Source organism: Lepisosteus platostomus, chromosome 13 (genome assembly GCF_059453375.1).
Source record: "Lepisosteus platostomus isolate fLepPlt1 chromosome 13, fLepPlt1.hap1, whole genome shotgun sequence".
Lineage (NCBI taxonomy): Eukaryota > Metazoa > Chordata > Actinopteri > Semionotiformes > Lepisosteidae > Lepisosteus > Lepisosteus platostomus.
In genome coordinates this window covers 7,963,296-7,982,521 of record NC_142623.1, presented here as the reverse complement: position 1 = coordinate 7,982,521, position 19,226 = coordinate 7,963,296, and the positions used below count along the sequence as shown (strand labels likewise).

General features: G+C 44.5%; 1 protein-coding gene across 4 annotated transcripts; it reads left to right on the top strand.

Moving 5' to 3' along the window:
• Positions 1-32: 32 nt before the first annotated feature.
• On the top strand, positions 33-10,856 carry mtfr1l (mitochondrial fission regulator 1-like). Of its 4 annotated transcripts, none has more exons than XM_088602958.1 (8): positions 33-173; positions 1,738-1,886; positions 2,582-2,686; positions 3,464-3,573; positions 4,045-4,256; positions 5,239-5,563; positions 6,063-6,220; positions 7,248-10,856. In XM_088602958.1, the coding sequence occupies exons 2-7, from the start codon at positions 1,872-1,874 to the stop codon at positions 6,175-6,177; spliced, it is 882 nt and encodes a 293-aa protein (XP_088459084.1). In that variant the 5' UTR covers positions 33-173; positions 1,738-1,871; the 3' UTR covers positions 6,178-6,220; positions 7,248-10,856. The 4 variants fall into 4 exon arrangements, with proteins under 4 accessions (XP_088459084.1, XP_088459083.1, XP_088459082.1 ...); XM_088602957.1 differs by lacking the exon at positions 33-173 and adding an exon at positions 977-1,088; XM_088602956.1 differs by lacking the exon at positions 33-173 and adding an exon at positions 1,001-1,159.
• Positions 10,857-19,226: the final 8,370 nt, after the last annotated feature.

The window sequence follows — 19,226 nt, the reverse complement described above, 5'->3', positions numbered from 1 at the left end:
TCAGGACCCCAGAACGAAACGGCAGGTTCACTGGGTGGTAACTTTTTTTAGATCCTCTTTTTTGGCACCGCGGGTGTCCTTCGGTGTAGCTCCCAGCTCCTCGGTTTGGCGTGAGCAGAGTACGCGCAGCGCACGGTTATCACCAGGCGCAGGATAACCTCCGAGGACTAGAGGTATTTTCGTTGTACTGCAAGAAGCGGTGGTACCATTCCTTAAAAAAAAAATGACATATTGTTAATTATTCAGGTGGACACCACCCCTACATCCCTCTCCGCCCACACTTAACCACTACTATCATCACCATTACTGCCATCCACCTACAAGAGCCCTTGAACGCCAGCGGGATCTAAAATTGCATTCTTCTGCAGTGAGGTCTTCAGAGTCGAAACCTTCTCGCGTCGAGCTGAGAGTGTGCGTAATTACACTGTGCTAAAATGCCGCTGGAATTGATTCCTTGGCAACCTTCAAGAAACTGGAAAGATGCAGTGTGTTGTTGTTGTTGTTGTTTTAAAATCACACCGTCAAACAGCACAATGTTCTTTAAAATACACATTTTTGAAGCAAGGCCAGATACCCAGGCAGTGAGGAAACTGCACGTCATTAATTTGATCTCGTACTTTGTTGCAACAGACGTCAGATTTTTACCGCAAGAGCGAAGAGCATAATATGTGTAAAATAACTTTAAGGCTATTCATTGGGTCTTCGGGGACATCTGGTGGCAAATCCTGCAAATATTCACCAAGTGCATTATATTATCTGTTGCACAAAGCAATTGTGCATAAACAGACCCATTGCTTCGGAGATTTTCTCTAGTTACTTCGGTTTATCATTTGAAAGGGAAGTGAGCTGTGAATAAGGAAAAAAAATAAATTTCTAACGTAAGTTAACAGCATGGAAAAGTTCAATTAGGGAACTGCATTACTGTAAATTCACGCAAGGGGGCAGTGTGACTGGGGATCGAACCCTTTGTTACTCGGGCCCGGTGGTAGATTTGCTCTAGCTACTGTAGTACTCTATGGTTCCAGTTCTGTCTAGTCTTATTGGTTTCCACTAAGCGATAATAACAAAGATATCAGGGAAAGAGGAAGGTGAGAGCGGCCGCAAGTGTTTAAGCCGGGGAGTTCTTTTGTGGCTGATGAATTTAAAAACCTTGAAGATCGTGAGTAAAATATCAGGATATCTGTTTATTTTGTACAGGCCACTAGTGGTGGTGGGGGGGGTACGCACAGGGTTTTAAACGCCATAGCTCCGACAAACAGGGTCATCTGGGGCTGTTTTTGAAATACCCTCTAGGTCGAGGAATTCCTGGTTGTCCAAAAGGATTCATACAATAACCTACATGATCACTAATACACGAATACTAATACTGCTCTGGACTCAAGAATAACACTAAAGTAAATAATTTGTGATCTCACGGTGGGTATTTCACACGCATCATACTCTCAGCGGTAGAAACTAACACGGTGACATGCAGTATAGGTAGCAAAGGAATAAGTAATAGGTTAATTTCATGCTGAAAAGACAAGAAGGAAAACAACGTGGAGCCTTCTTCAGGTGTGAGAGATGCTGTGCAGGACAGGTAGTCTGCCGTAGTTAACTAGAACTAACTAGCTACTTTTCACAGAATCAGTTTCTGGTGGGCATTTAAATAACATGACCTACATGTAGCCCGTATATGTTGTGCAGCTCTCTCGTCAGGTTTGTCAAATAGTTTTTTTTTCTCCTGTTTCTTTACAGATGTTTAACAGTCACTTTCCTGTCGAGTGTTAAGTGATGTACATGACGTCTCACGGTACCTAGTGGCCCATGCGATAAAAGACGGGGACTCATATTTTTTTTTTACCGGATTTGAATGTGCTCCGCGATCTGACATGGACCAGGACACGGTAAGTTGTTAGAAAATTGGGAAAAAAAAGTGCTTTGTGGATTGTAAAATAAGCTGAGCACTTGCAGCTGGTGATGAATTCTATTCGGATCTCCGATATTTTCCTTTTTTAAAATAAAAATATACTAATCTATGAGTGCTGAATTAAAACTGGTAATGAAGGCACTGAAGACAAGACATTTCTCAAGGGCCGGGGATATTTTCAGTTAATGGTGGCTATTGGATTTTGTCATAATATTTCCTTCACATCTAGTTAGTAACGCTATGGGGATAAATAACTAGGAATACTACTCTGTTGACACTCATTAATCACACTGTATTGCCCACTGCATTGTATGTGGCCGTTGTGAGGAAAACGTCTTATTACAACACCTGCTTACAATGCCTGCTGCTAAAGTAAAGTAAAAGTTCACTACGGCTTCTCTGTTTAAATCAGTGAATTATGGAGCGGGTTTTGTTTATAAAAATTAAGCCTTGTGGGGGGAGGGGTGAATCAGCTACTAAGAAATCTTAGCGATGAATGTTTTAGAACTTTGTCTCCTGGAAGATATGGTAATTTAGAAATGTGTAAAAGATGAGTCACCGCTGTCACAGACAAGAGCTCATGGGGTGAATACTTAAGGTTGGCGCCTGCCCGGCCACATTGTTTGGCACTCCCTTACTCGAAATGCCTGCCTCTTTATGTCTCTCTGTTAGGTCATACCTATTTGGCAGAACAAGCCCCACGGGTCGACCCGCAGTGTGGTGCGGAGGATCGGATCCACTCTGCCCCTCAGGCCCTGCCCAAGAGCGTGTTTTCAGGTGAGAGTGATTGCTACCTGTATTTCAGCACCGGGAGAGGGAGAATTGCATTTCAGGTGAGGTCACTCTGGTCTGGATGAGCTAAGTGATAAACCTGGCTCACACCAGCTCTGAATAGAACACTGTTTTCCCTCCAGCGTGCTGTCAAAAAGTCTTACCCCATCATCCCCATTCTGTGTGTCAGTGCAGGGGTCCTGTCTTCAGTCAGACAGGGGGTTCCCCGCTCTTGGGGTCCAGAGTCCAGCAGGGCTTCTGTGTCTTTTTAAAATGTCCGCGGTTGAAGGCTGTGGAGAAAAGACAAACAAGCCCAGTTAAACCTTAAATGGATCAATTTTAGACCTTGCAAAGGTAGGGAGCTGTATATAACTTTTTAAGGAAACATGGAAATATCGTGGGAGTCTAGAACCTACAGTAGTACAAGAGTGGGAAACCTCTGAAAAGTCTGAATATTGTCAGGGATGTGCTCATCCAGATCCTAATGGACAGGTCAAAGTTACCCTCTATTTTCACAGCGATGGTCTCCGTTTCCTTCTCATCAAGGGAACAGTTTGCATCATTATTTAGACATTTGCTTTGCGCTGCCTTTGTCATGTAGTTTGTGCTGCAATACCCCAATAGAAGGCTGTGGATGTCCAACCACGTTGCTGGAGAGCAGAGTCTTGTAGGCTTATTGCTCTTTTTCATTCATTGATCACGAGATATCTTGCTTAATATGAGCCCCTAATTTAAGATGTTCAGCCGCACGCTGACCTATTTGTTTTTCTCGGAGACATGCAGGCTCTGCCCGGGCTGCCCTCTCCACGCCCCATTGACGGCCCCATGGTGCCCACGCTGGCTGACATCGCGTGGATCGCTGCGGATGAGGAGGAGACCTACGCCAGGGTGCGGTGAGTGCCCTCGTCGGCTCCCGCCTGCAAAACCTAGCCTTCAGGCCGAAACACAGATTCACGCGTAAAAATATCCTGAGCTCGTGTGAAATGAGCAACCAAAGCAAATTTCAAGCGTCTTGTTCATTTCAAACCTCGGATCACAGAGTTTACGACCTTGATCTGAATTACAGACGGGTGCATCGTCTGCCTGTGCTGACCTCTCGGTCATATTCTCAAAGCACAGGCCTCCATGCAAAGCTTGTACCTCTTTGTGTTCTTAAAGGACACAATACAGTGACCCTGTAGAGGGGTCACAAATGTGCTGTAGATCACGATGTGAGTTTAAGGTACCATCAGGAGCTGGTTAGCATTTGTGTTTGGTTTTGTGACATAAAAGTTTATTAAAAACAAATCTTAGTCTTGGTGTGGCAGGAAGAGCTTCATGAGTATGTTGCTATTGTGCGTGTGTGTGTGTGTGCGCCCCATCAGCAGTGACACCCGCCCCCTGAGGCACGAGTGGCGCCCCACTCCCCTGCTGGTGCTCCAGAGGAACTCCTCCGTGCCCAACTTCAGGCGGGAGGGCAGGAAGGTGGAGGGGCTGAGGAAGCCGGGCCTGACGGCCCTGAACAGGACCACGGCCCTGCAGGATGAGCTGAGCCGGCTGCGGGCCCAGATCGCCAGGATCGTGGCGTCAGACTCAGGTGTCGCCAGTGTTGGATCATTTTGCACTTTCTGTTTGTTTTTGGGGTGTCGTTGCACAGCTCCAGTTTTTACACCAGAGAAAATTTTCCGCCAAGCAGCGGTTCATGGGAATACATGGAAAAACAGATATTCTAAACTCTGTCCTTCTGTACTGTTTAGTGGTTTGGGGCAGATGTTATTTTCGGAATTGCACACACCGACTTGCATTTAATTAAATGCTTGATGAAAACACTGTGGACAGAATGTAAATGGGTACTTCTCTCAGAAAGGTTGTGTGGAGTTTTGAGCACATTGTGTCATCAGGAGAAAAGAAATAAACTGGTTCTTTCCTTAGATTTTTTTTCCTTCCAATTTGCTTCCTCTTTTGAGCAGCAAAAGACTGAAATCTATTCAAAGTACAATCTTCAGGAAGATGGTACAGGTGTGAATATGCTTGTAGTGAGACTATTGTTGTGACAATACAGTGTGACATTCGATTCAGTCCAGCTCATCCCTTCCAGTTTATAATAAAAAGCCCATTTTCTCTCCCCTGTCCATCAGTAGTATTAATATAGTGCACAGTATACAAGAAGAAGCGCAAAATCTCTTTCCATTTGAAAATCATGCAGTAACATTCTTGTGTCACTGTATGAGCTTCACAAAAAACAACTAGATAAGCCTTGAGTCTTGGGTCAGATTTAGTTTGAGCACAACCACAAAAGCAATCTGGTGATGAAAGCACCATGTTTAAGGGATGCCGAAGGAGAGGTGCTGCTCACCTCCCTGTATCGGTGTCATTTATTCTTCATGCTCCTTTTGAGTCTCGTGAAAGTGTTGCTCTTGAATCATTGTAACACTGGGTCAGGGGGCGGCGATTCATGTGTTTCACTTTCATATGGATTGAGCACACTCCCTGTGCTGATTTGAAGTGGAAGTATGGTGTCCACTCTTTGCACCCAAGCCTTGTGAAACTCATCCTCTTCTCCGTGCTCTTGACTGCAGGTTCGACCCCTTTGACCCCAGATATCCTGTCTCCGGACGACACCAGCCTGAGTTTCTCCATGGCCCCCTTCGAGACATCCTACCAACCCCCGGCCTCTTTCGTGATCAGCGACCTGACGGAGGAGGTGGGGGAGCTCGACCCCGACCCTGAACCTGAACCCCCGGCCATCTCCACGACCGCTTCGGCCACGTTCGAACTAGACCGTCCCAGCGGGGACGCCCGGGAGCAGGAGGACGACCCCGTCTCCCTCTCCAAGTCCACCAGCTTCGCGGACGTCATGGACATCCTCAAGGACATGAACCGCATGAAGATGAGCAAGGACAGGTAGGTGCTGACCTGGGGCGTGAAGGAAATGGGTCTTGACCAGTTCACTGCTCTTGACCGCTGTCTTTTTCCTGTATCCAGATACAAATGTCTTGGACTGTAATAGAATGTTATTTATCATCTCTTTTCGTTAGCCAATTAAAGAGTGGCTTGTGCTAAAACTCTGTTGGAAAATGAATAAAAAATATCCAGCTTATGATTCCCACCCCTCAGACATGGTAAATGCATTGATAATTCAAAGAGCTCTGTGCTTTTGCACAAAGAACTTGTGTACAGCACAGTGAGTACAGTTTCCTCACTAACGTATCTGAGTTACAAAGACCAACAGAGTTCTTGATGCATTGGGGAAGCCAGGCTGAGTCTAGAGATGGTCTAGGCTTGCGGTGGAGATCTGTGGAGTGTAGTTTAACACTGGCGGACACAGCCGATACCACCTGGATCGGAGGAGCTGGACGCTGTCGCTGATCTCCTGATGCGGCGTCTGCCTGTCTGGCTGCAGGTTCTCTCGCGGCTGCACCTCCTTGCGGGAAGAGGACTCGGCCTCCCTCATCTCCGAGGCCCTGAGGAAGAAGTTCACCCTGAGGGACGAGGACGTCCTCATGAAGGAGAAATAGCCCCCTGTCCCGCCCGCGCTCACAGTGACCCTGCCCCATCCACGTGAGTCTGCACCGCCAAAACCCCGCCACCGAGAGCTTACTCCGTGAAGATGAGCCTTGATCTCCTGCTGCCCCCCTCGTTCACTCTTTAACTAAGCTACCACAAGAATAAGTAAATGGTTTTGTCCATGCTGAAAAGAGAGAGAGGAATCACAACGTTTCGGCTGTGGAGCCTTCTTCGGGTGTGACACTTGTCATACCTGAAGAAGGCTCCACAGCTGAAACATTGTTTCCTTTCTCTCTTTTCAGCATGGACTAAACCTTTACTTGTTCCTTTGCAGACTACGCATGCTGACGCAGCTACCACCTGAACGACCACATGAATATGTAGCTTCCTCGCTTGTTTGCTTCTGTTCATGAGCTGGCTGGTCAGGCAGCAGATATGTTAACCATTCTCAAGAATTTCATGACGTGCTGGAGAAAAATGCAGTTTAATTTTTGAACATTGGACACAATGGTGGCGCAGTGGGTAGCACTGCTGCCTTGCCGTGCTGGGGCCCTGGGTTCAATTCCCGGGTGCTTTCTGCGTGGAGCTTGTGTGTTCTCCTCCTGTTTGCATGGGTTTCCACCAGGAGCTCTTTTTCTGAGAAAAATGGCTTCTGAGAAAAATAGTTTCTGAGACAATTGACCCTGGTGTGAGTGTGCGCTGTGTGATGGACTGGCATCCCATCCAGGGTGCACCCTGCCTTGCGCCCGTAGCTTGCTGGGATAGGCTCTGGCTCCGCCGTGACACTGTATTGGATAAAATGGTTAGAAAATGGATGGATGGTTAAAATTCATGGCTAGTTTTAGCCATGTATTTAAGGAGAGAGGGTGCTGTTCCTTGAACAATCTCAAAACTCGATTGTTGGCACTGGACATAACTCGGCAAAAGTTGCCCTGGAAAGTGATTGCTCTGACAAGTGGCATTTCATTTTGCATTTCATGGGATGTAGTTAACTCTTAGGAAATTTAAAGTGTTTTAATAAAGAGGAGAGGTCTAAAAGGACCGACTACTCACTGTCTGCCTACCCTGCCTCTGTTCTCAGGCTTGTGCCTGTGGACTGCATTCCCTAGGAACCCTGAGAGTCAGATTGTGCTGCAATGCCTTCCAGTACGAGTCCCAGATGCCAGCAGAGCACAGTGCGGTGCCGTCACCCGAGCCACACCAGGTCGCTCGCGTCGCCTGAGAAAGACTCATCTCAGTCTCTGCGGAACCAGTCTCATTCCATTTCCAACTCCCACGCGCAACCTCCGTCTCATCGCTCCTGACACGCCGCAAGGAAAGCTGCTGAACCAGCTGCACTGGAGGATGGACATCACATTTCCATTGTAGGGGGTCCATCAGAGTGCCGTCTGGAAGAACGGACGGCCTGTCCTTTTTCCCCTTGCGGATACCACTTTCACGATGGCACCCTTCTGTCCGATCCACTGCCCCGGCTGGGATTGTGCATCTGGTTCCTAGTCCTGTCCTGCTCATACCATTCCACACACAACCCAGTTAGGAAGCAGGACTGTTGCTGGTTTCAGAGCTGAGCTGGTGGAAATTGTGGTCCTGTGCTGCAATTCTGGAACCCTGTTGTCCCATTTTCTTCAGTCCAGAAAAGTCCAACTTTTCTACTCATCACCGGATCATGGTCCATCTTGGCTGCAGAGAGTTTGGAGACCCTGTGCATCTCGACCTGAATTTGCTACTTATGAAACTTTTCAGTTTGCTCTCATGGCATGCACTGGAGTGGACAGTGATGACTGCTTTTTTGTCTTAGTTTACCCAGATTGATGTGCAAAGACAGTGTAAACCTTAACCATAAAAAGGCTGTCAAAAAAGAAACAAATGCACGTACACAAACTATGGTAGATTATTTCTCTTTGTTCCACTTGTGTATGCTCTTTTTGTGTTAGAAGAGTCAAAACCCAGTCTGGATTGTTCCCAGTTTCCTCATTTATGTTTCCTAGAGACAGATGAAGCTATTTAGCAGTATTTAGACCTCATTCCTGTTTGCTTTTGTGAACCCCAAAGTTTTATTAAACTGCTTTTTAGTTTTTGTTCAGTTTTTATGGGCTTCAGTTGCTGATAGCACGGCTGTGATACCGATAGTGGTTTTACAAAGTAGGAGCACATTGTCGAATGTGTGAAAATGTGAAACCTTCCAGGTGGTGAGTGTTGCATTATGTCAGATGTGAATTGCGTTTGTTTGTAAAGCGTCAGATGCAAGGAATGAAGACCCTTTGACTGTGTCAGGTTTTTTAGTGGGAAGCTGTGCAGAAGAAGCCTTTCTGAATCCAACTTTATCTGTAGTGGAGTGCAACTAAAACCAGAAGGGACTCTGTTTTAACAAAAGGTTTTTGTATAGGCTTTTTTAAGAAAGAAAACATAGGTAATATTTCTCCTAATGAAAAGAACAAGAAAAATGTTCCTTTGCCCTTTCTGTCCTTGCAGTTCTTGCAGGTTTGTCCCCCCTTTTTGTTTGAGCCTAGAATTACTCATTTATTTTTGCTCATCTTAACTTTTTTTTAACCTTTTTGTTCGGTTATGTCAGTTATTGTTGCCTCAACAATGTATTTCAGCAGTGCTTTTTCTGTTAAGAAGAAGGTGATGAGCTCGGAACACACAATTGCAGCTGATTTGTGTTCTTTTCGGGCAGTACTCTTGTTCTGATGTGAGCTAGGTGCTTGTCACGAAGTGCACTGTTCCAAACGTCTTGTATTGGTGCTCCTAAAAAGAACGTTAAGGTAGCTCTGTTTTTTATTTGCTAATGTGTGGATCATCAGTAGAGAATGTCTGATGTGAGAGATGAGCAGTAATCTTGTTTTTTGTATGATAAATAAGTTGTTTTTTAATGTGCATTTTTTCTGCCCTGTCTTGAAGTCCATTGGTGCCACATTTGACTTCTTGAATCTGTAAGGACTAGACCACAATCTCAGTGCAAAGATAACATTTAGTAAAACATGTTCTGTACACATTTTCTATCGCTGGCATAAGGATTCGCTCCTACCTTCTCCAGTGGTTATTCAGAACTGTTTAGTATAATAAGTGGTAATCTATGCTTTTATACATGGTTATCTTTTGGAATTGTATTGAACACTATCCTACCCTCGCAAGTGGTAGCTCAGAATTCTAGTGAACTGTTTTAAGATGCGTGGCTTGAACTACTTATTTCTGCAAATCCACATGCTTCTGTAGAGCTGCAGAAATAACTATTCTTGTACTTTGTCTTAAATTATTTAATTTACAAGAGTCAAACAAGTGTACATTGACAAACGGTTTTGATTGCGTTTATTAGTGCATGACATTGGAACTGGAGAGTGTGGATACTTAAATCTGTGACTGCACTTCATGTCTTTTTTATGCGGTGTTGAAGTTAATATATATATTTTTTTCCTGATTGATAAGGTTGTACTACTGTAAAGACTGAGAGGTTGAATTTTCTTTTCTGAAGATACCCTGCATGACTTTCTAAGAATTTTCAAAGAGGTGTAAAATCCTGCTTGACTGGAGCAGGTCTCTACCCTGGTTTTGGAGGACACCTGTCTCTTCTGCTTTCTGTTCCAGTCAGCGGCTTCATTTCCGAAGCTAATTGATCTCTTTAAAGAGACCCCCACCCCCTCCTCAGCTGATCTAGTTGCTGCTACATTTGCCTGAACCACTCTTAACTGGAGTCTGATGAATGATGTCCAGACAGTGCATCACACACGTTTCCAAAAAATAAATAGTACTGCAGAGTGACAGATGACACCCTTGGGTGGGGGCAGTCCTAGGGCTCTGCACACACAATCTTACAATGGCTGTCCGTTCACTTTCAAGATGCCTTTTTTTGCTGATTTTTTACAATTAAAAAGCACTGTCATGCAGCCTCCCCATGACTGCAGTGACATTACCAACGGCCATCTTAACAGCAGAAGCAACACTAACCCCCCCCCTTTGAAAATGCCGACCGTTTGAACTAGTTGGAGGCCTATTGGCGTCCTCTAGTGGCTGGTAGGCTGTTACTGCAGTCTATTTGCTCCCTCACGGAGGTATGAAACCTAGAAACAGGTGCTGCGCTGATATTAATAAGAAACTAGGGCTCACTTGGCATCAGTGATTTAACCCCTTTATTGGGATGAAAAGCTGAAGGCACAGGGGTGTCCCAGAACCAAGGTTGCAAACCTGTGGACCAGATCAGGGTTTCCCCAACTCCAGTCCTAAGGTCTAGATTTATCTGAATATATATTTTCAACATCTTAAGGGCATGGAGAAGGGCTATAGTGGGCCAGTTCAAGTGTTAACACTTCTCCCAGTGAAGACCTGTACCTGTGTGTAATGGAAGAAGACTCTCGGGTTGTGAGCCCAAGTACCAGAGCTATGAATGCTGAGCATATTACAACTGGCACGTGCCTCTTTCTAACTAGAATAAGATCCTACCTTCCTTTAATCAGCATGTGAGTTTTGGCAATATTTTCTCAGTTCAGAAGCTGCCTAAATTTCCATATCTGTACCACAAACCACAAATGATCAATGTCTCCATGACTAACGGACTCCCAACATTTGCTGTTCTTCCCTGGTTTAAAGATTAATTCCCCTGTTCCACTAAATTCTTGCTGAATGAAATAGAATCGGTGTGATGGGTCATGCATTTGAAAGAGAAATAAAGCTGTGCTGGTGTTTTAAACAAGAAGCAAGACTGCATTTTTTCTTAAATTGGAGTCGGGTATTGGTATTGGGAGCAGACTTTTTGAGTACTTTTACTGCCTTTTCTTTTATGCAAGAATTTGGGCAATAATTTCACAAGCAAATTTAAGAAAAACATTCTAAAATCAGATAGCTTTTAAGCATTCAGGCAGCCGTACAAAAAGCGAATACGAACCTAGCAATGAGACTTACAATGAAGATCTTTGTGATTTTGTATCCCAGAAATAAAAGGATCCCACATGTTTTGGTACAAATCCTTTGCAAACTTGGGATTTTGGGGTGAAGGGACATATACCTTGTTGATGCCTGAACTTCAAATGAGGATGCATTTAACATGAAAAGCTTGGAACAGGTTAACCAGATGACACTGGATGACCATGAGGTGGCAGTATAATCTAGTGAGGTCAGCCTTTCGCACTACAGGAAGCCCATTGTGAGGCCTGCAGGTCATAATGCAGCTTACTGCCTGACTTAGATTGACTTAGCCAAACTTAGCATGGAAACAGATAATCACATGCAGACACAGACAGGAAACAAAAGCAATCGACCTTTCCAAAAATACCTCTCCCAGACCACCTGACTGTGGCGTTGCATGTGACCGTCTGCCCAATCCACTTAGTGAACTCTGTTCACAGAAGACCAAAGCTTAGGCTGCAGTAAAGAATTTGTGTAAAAGTTAGAACGTAGCATTTGGAAGGTGGATTGAGGGTGGCTCAGTGGTGCAGTGGTAAGCCCTGCTCCCTCGTAGCACTGGGGCCCTGTCTGCATAGTGCTGGTTTCCTCCCACAGTCCGAAGACATAATGCTAGTCAAATTGGCTTCTGGGAAAATTGGGCCTGGCGTAAGTGTGTGCAACTCTGTGTCTGTGTGTGCCATGTGATAGACTTGTGTTCTGTCCAGGGGATCTCCTGCCTTGTGCCTGTTGCTTGCTGGGATAGACACTGGCTCCCCTGTGAACCTGAATTGGGAAAAAGAGGTTAGAAAATGGATGGATGGAAACTGGGCTTGTTCGCCTGAGCTGTTTGATAACCTGAAACCAGGACAGGTGGAATTTTAAACGAGTTTTAATAAGGAACCGAGTCCTGAGCCTGAGTCGTGTTTGGGACTGAATTCTAGTCACACCCTGATCAACAGAATTGGACATAGAGTGACTAGAGAGTGTGACTGCACAAATGAAGAGAAAATAATCTCGTCCTGTTTAAATCTCCTTTTCTCATCAGTCGGTGAAAGAATTTGATTACTTTCTTCAGTCAAGGCCCATTGTAGCTTGCCCAGCATGGGGGCAGCTCGATTCTTATGAAGAGAAGCTTATGGCTTTTTTAATGACCAAGAAATCGGGACATCACTCTCATGATTTTTTTAATCTTGTGCGTGACATCAATGGAACTTGGAAAACAATTTTTTCAATACCCCCAATAAACTGCATGGCCTTCGTTTTCATTTTAATTTAATCAGAAAGTCTGCAGATGAGCAGTGGTCAGTGCATACATCTTGTTTGTCTGGTGGTTAGTAGCCTGTTGATCTGAGTAAACCTTAAATCTGCATTTTCCTGGGGAAACCAGGAATCTTTCAATGCCTTCAAAGCTGTAAAACCTGGCATCTTTGATGATTTTCACAAGCCATTGCAAACATTTAGAACAGCAGCTTGTTCAGGTAGCTTTGACAAGGTACCTGCGAAGGACCACTTCAGTTTCAGAAAGAGAGGTGGCCCTGTCAGAGGTGACATTGGTAATGTGCTTCCCTGCCTGCAGGCTGAGTGTAACTGAGAGGCAGCTGATCCTGAGTAAAAAAAAAAACAGAACAAAACATCAGATATTAACAATGCCTGAGCACAATGAGGCACATTTGTTTTGCCCAGAATCTACTGTTGTCCCCAATGAATCTTGTCCCCACTGTCTGTATTCTTCAGATGGTGCTTGAAGAATCCAAATTAGATTATTTGTGCTTCGGCTGTGAACCATGTACAGTATGCCTGCCTAGAGCTCCTTGTGTCTATGTGCTGAGCAGCCTGGAATGAGAGATCAGGTGATGATGACACCGTGGACACTTACTAGCTAATCAGATTGCTGTTTGGGCAGCTAGGAGACTGTCAGGAGCCCTGCAGCTGTGAAACACTAACACTGAGGTAATTATGGAAGATGTCCAAAAGCAGTAAAATCCACAGGTCCAGTCCACTAAACACCTCTCTCCCAGACGCACATCTTCTGGGACACTAGTGTGTTTATGGGACCGCAATGGTCAAACAAAAGTTAATCTGTTCACTAGTGAACCCAAAGAGATGATCTGGTTTTGTTTTTCAGAAAACACATATTAGCATAAGCATTGAATCCTAAACAGAAATAAAAAAGTTGTTTTCATGATGTGTGTATCTGTAACTGATGTTCTAGGCAAGACCAAGAATGCCTTTTCACCCAGGAAATCCAGCTGTCCAGTGAGTAAGAATCATTACAATCCTGTTATATGATGCTGTTCAAATCCCTTTCAGTTTACCACAGTCTTGCCTCACTTTTGTATGCCGACGTTTTTATTTATACTGTTGCACTGCTGTTCCATAACAGGCTCATATGAGGCTTAAATTCCGGGCACAACACCTCTTCTCATGTGTCCTCACAGGAGCTCATTAGAGCCAGAGAAGGTGGTGTTTTCAGGTGTGCAGTGTTCCGAAAGAGTTCTGAGTTGTATCCCACTGGTATGTCTCCAAATAACAATCCTCCTGCAACCTAGGAACATTGGATTAGCAGCCGAGCTGACTGCTGCATCTGTCAATGCCTTCCTGAAGAGCCTCTTTCAGAGCTGCTCCCTCTCACCTTCAAAGCCAAGAGGTGCTCCACACTGTGTCTCCCTGTGCAGTCCAGATGTTCTCTGTCTGATTGTCCTATACATCAGTGCCAGGTGGCTGTGTGCATTCCTTTACTCATGCAGGTGCCTTGACAGCATAGGTAGAAAATGTTCTGAACCAGCTAGCTTGTTTGCCAAGTTGCTAATGAAAATAAAATGTTCACAATACCTAAAAATGTCATGCAAAGCTTTTTAAAAAACTTTTTAAAAAAACCAGTAGGCACTGTTGGGGATATTTGTGCATCCCTAAATCTGAGGTAAGCCCACCTCACCTGGTGATAGATGAGCAGAACATGGCCCCACTGTAAGCTGAATGTTTTGTGTCAAAGTCTTACATTTCCACTACCCTCTCTTACAGCTTGTCTGTTAGGTCTGGTTGGCGGAGATCAATGCAGTGGAACAAGAATTAAATCAGGGATGCTTTTAATTGATCATCCTGATTGATCTTCTCTAATGAGACTTAGTTGTTTTTGGATCAATCTTCTTGTGGAATCAATTGAGAAAGCGAGTGAGTTTCCAGTCACGTTCGGGAAAGTCTCCGGTTTAACAGGAGGAAAACAAAAGGAAGCTCAGGAGTGTGGAGGAAGCAGACAAAGAGCTCTGGGATGGTAAATTGTTCTCAGTAACACTCAAGATGATTTTCTTTACTGTAGGGCATATAGACAAATACGTATATAGTTCTATTCAATTTTAAGAAACTGAAGTTTTCACAGCATGATTTAATGTCAGTTCTGCAGCAGCACAGTAAGGGACAGGTACTAACGTTTAGGTTTAGTTTTAGCAGCTATGAAGGGTTAAGACCCACTCACAAGAAAACAGTAATGGGATTTCAGGTTGTACGATTGACCACAACTGTTATGAAACGCCCACACATGTAAAGCAGGTAATATACTGTCCTGTCTCAAAGCAAGTTCGTCAATACAGCTCATGGCATGAGCACAGCAGGCTGAAGAATGAGATGTGACCCTTCATATCACACAGAACTCCATGGCAATATTTTGGAAACTACAAGAGGCTGACGGCTTACAACACAAGATTTAAATTACCCACTTTCAGAATTTCATTCCAGCTGAAACAAAACAATGAATAAAAGTTAAATGGTTAATTTTTTCTACAATGCTGCACAGACTAAGGGGATGGTCATAGAAAGATGGAATGCAGACAGCATATTAGATAACCATGGGTCCACAAGGACAGTCTTTACTTGTTTCACATGGACCTCTGTTCTGTATGTGTTGATGTCATTGAATGCTTTTTAACTAACACTGAAAGATTAATAGACATTCTTGTTCTCATCAAGAGACATACAGTAGTTCTCTCCCTTCTCCAGGTGGTAGAAAGGAGTCTGTGCTTTCTAATGACTCAGCGCAACTCCTAGAAACCAAACCTTTTGTAACAGGTTGGATTTCATTTATTTAAGGACCCTGGCTGTGCTCCCCTCAGTCATAGGGCCACCCAGCTCAGGAACCTGGCTACGATCTGCAAACTCTCACCAGGGCGGAACAGAGGCGTGCACTCTGCTGTCCTCTGGGGTTGGGTAAACGAGTAAACGAGGACGTGGTCAGAGAGCACTGGCCTCACAACGGGTCCCTTGTTGGGCCCAGCAATGACTTTCACGGGTCCAGACAAACAGAAAACAATTATACCAGCCAGAGAACAAATGTCAGCGCTGAACAAGAGACAATTGTGAAGCTAATGCGGTGGGCACTGTGGGCCATGATAGGGTGTTCACCCAGCGAGTCTCAACAGTGATTGGCTGGAAACTGGGCAATATGTTTCCCAGGCTCCAGGCAACAGAAATGGGTTGTTACATAGTTTTGAATTTAGATCAAGAATAGCCCTCATTTTCACTTATTTATTCCTCTAATGCACCCCAAGATGCTTAATTTGGTCTGGAATGCAGCCGTTGGCAAATTACAGCTAATTACAAGAGTACGTTAAAGCTAATGGAGCTTAAGGAAACATGCCAGGCTTAACACTAAGTGTACAGACAGCACTTTAGTGACCTAGTTACAGTAGGAGCTAGCTGTCCTTTAAGTTTAAGCATTCAGAAAGGTGTTTTATTCTTTGGTTTGATTTTGAAAAAAACAACCCCTCTCTTAACTGATTGCCCTACAGCAGTTATAATGCATTCATTTGTCTTTACTGGCTAAATAGTTTGAATATGTTCCCAGGGTATGAACAACCCAGGGAGCAAATATCTAGTATGTTGTTTTAATTGCTAAACAAGATTGTTCACAACATTTAAGTATGGGTCAAAAAATGTTTTCTTGATAATACTCAGTTAGCAAGTCATTATGCTTAATAAAGTAAACATATGATTGAGACTGAAATCTCAATAATAAGAAGTGCTTATACAGTAAATGGCTTATAGCAGCTAAGTTCATCAATTAACTTTTTTTTTCTTTTTGTTGATGAAAAGGTGGATTATCTTAGCCTTCACGTATTGTGTTTCCTTGACGGCTGATACTTAAAATTGGAGGATTTCAAATGTTCACATAAGCACGTGATCACAGAAAACGAAATATCGTTTATCGTTTTAAATATCAAAAACAAAAATCGACAGAGCTCGGACAACACTCTGAAACTGGCAGAACCTTCAGTTGAAAGGAGAATATCATTACAGGCCTGCAAGAGATGGAGCACCTTTGTCCACTGTTACGGCAATTAGGGCAAACCGCTCTTTTCCCGGGACACTATGCAGACACAGGCCTTCCAGACAGCTAGCAGCCCTAATTAAAACACCATAGGTGTCCCAGAGATGACGATCTGTGAGCTGTGGCTGTGACATACCACAGGGCCAGACAACACAGACAGGAGCTTGTCTTGTGCTGCCAATCTGAAGTGAGGATTAGGCCCATAGGAGGGAGGGAATGGTCTTCTTTATATTTCGGCCGAGTTGCGGATCTGTACCAGGCTGAGACATTGACATTCCTAAAGGAGCCCAGTGGGTGTGTAATCCATAAAACAAAGTTTCTCAAATTATTATTGCTGTGGGCAGCAAAAGTGAGCCTTCAAAAAAGAAACATACCATTGTCCATCCACTAATCCATTTTCCAACTGCTTCGTTTAAGACAGGATTGCTGGGGAACCATAGCAAGCAACAGGGGCAAGATTGGATGCCCTTCCATCACAGGGCACATACAGACACAGACACATGCACTCTTGCACCAGGGCCGATGTTCACAGACGCCAGTTAACCTGCCGGTATGTTTTTGGACTGTGGGAGGAAATCAGAGCACCCAGGTTTGTACAGTATGCTAGCAGAAGAGGAACCCCAGCGCTGAGAGACTGCAGCTTGCCACTCCACCACCGTGCTTCCCAGAAATAATGTCAATGTCTGGTCATCACCATTCATATACAGAATGCTTTTTTTAATCATCTGAGCACAAAGATCATGTTAATGAATAATTTAAGTATAGTGCACCAGAACTGCATGCAAATTGTCCTCAGATACTGGTGATTCATCCACTTTTCAAAGCTTGCATTCTCCTTCACATTCAATTACATTCTCCCATCTCACAGTAGAATTCCACAATACATGCTGCAGTTGTATCAAAACAAAATGAATTGCTTGTACTGTTGTTGTAAACAGCAAGGTTCGAGCTAGCTTGGAGTATTTGACATTTTTATCTCCTTCCACAAGTAATAATCAGGTGACAAAATCCACGGATATCAAAGAACCTGTCTAAAAGAACTTTATTGGCTAAATTTGTATCTTTTGTCAGTGCATCATGAACTTCACACTATCTAGGAATATTTATTTGCAAATTTCGCAACACTTTTTTCCTTACACTGTGACTGTGACTCCATCTTGCACAGCAGACGAGGAGGTGGGTTCAGAGTCACTAGCTTCTGAAGATACGCAGCAATTTCCTATCCTAATTTTAGATTCATGACAAGGAAATTTGCATTCCCAACTTCATGCAAAGCAAAGTTTTGAATACATACAATAGCGAAATGTATGAAAATCAGTTGGAATATTAACATGGCATCGTCTTAAAGGCTGTCACGATTTGACAGCATGTTACCAGTTGTTTACAGGTAATCAGGAGTCGGTCTGCATGCTGTACATCATATTCATGTAGAACAGTAAGGCTAGCGGGTGGGAATTCTCGTTGTGTACCCAAAAGATAGGTGTGTCAGTGACTGCACTGCCCTCAGAGCCCAGCAGAGTGCGTCTAACTATTGTACTATGCCTAAGCTCCGTGAAGTTGGCCCCACTACAGACAGCACAAACAATGAAACCCACCTCATTCGTTAGTGCTACGTTTGTGCCGGTTTGTGCCGTTTAAAGAAGCGTTTGTGCTGCTTTTGTTTCCGAGTAGTAGCGCCTTGTTTTTTTGGGGTGGTGACGTCACTCAGCCCCACGACAATGTCGTAGGGAATCCAAACCGGTCTCATTCGTTAGTGCTGTTTTTAAGCCGGTTTGTGCCGTTCAAAGTAGCGTTTGTCCTGCTTTCGTTCCCGAGATATAGTCATGACGCATACCAACAAGTTACATCTATGACATAAACCTGTGGTCGTAATGTATGTAAAATCACCGTGATTGTAAGATCTATGGTTTTTATTTTCTAAGGCACGTTTACCTTTTCTTTTCCTACCGTGACATGCTGTTGCCAAACTGTGGGATACCATTGCGACAAGACCTCCGCAGCATGTCATGATATTGCATGTATATCGAGGCAGTGTATAACACGACTGGCACCTTGCTTCCATGCCACCCTGGCACAGCTGTTGCAACAACGGTCTCATATCAGGACATGATATACCCAGACAGGACGTGTAGCGATATATGGACTTTGTGTTGCTACATGGGGTCAGCATATCCTGTCAGAGTATATCCTATCGAAACACATGGACTCCATGTCGCGACATGAGGGCGGGGCATTTTGGCGGGGTACATCATATCGCCATGGGGGTGGGCGTTTTTGGCTGGGTGTGTCATATTGCGATATATGGACTTCGTGTCGCGACATGGGGGCGGCGCATTCTGTCAGGGTACGTCATATCGCGATATGCGCGGCTTCATGTCGCGACATGGGGATGGGCGTTTTTGGCTTAGTATGTCATATCGCGATATAGCGCCTTTCATGTCGCGACATGGGGGCGGGTCATTTTGTCGGGGTACGTCATATCGCGATATACGGGCTTCATGTCGCGACATGGGGGCGGGGCATTTTGTCGGGGGTTCGTCATATCGCGATATAGGGGCCTCGTGTCGCGACATGGGGGCGGGGCATTTTGTCGGGGTACCTCATATCGCGATATGCGCGGCTTCATGTCGCGACATAGGGGTGGGGGATTTTTCGGGGGTATGCCATATCGCGATATGCCGGCTCCGTGTCGCGACAGTTGCGCCATGACAGTGGTGGGTATCACGATGTGATCGTGATGCGCACATTCCTATCGTGACATGCTATCGGAGTCGTGAACGCGCTGTGGATCCCATGATATTCTTTGATAGTCGGTTTTGACCTCAGTGCGACTTCTCTTATATTGATCAGTAATTCAAACCA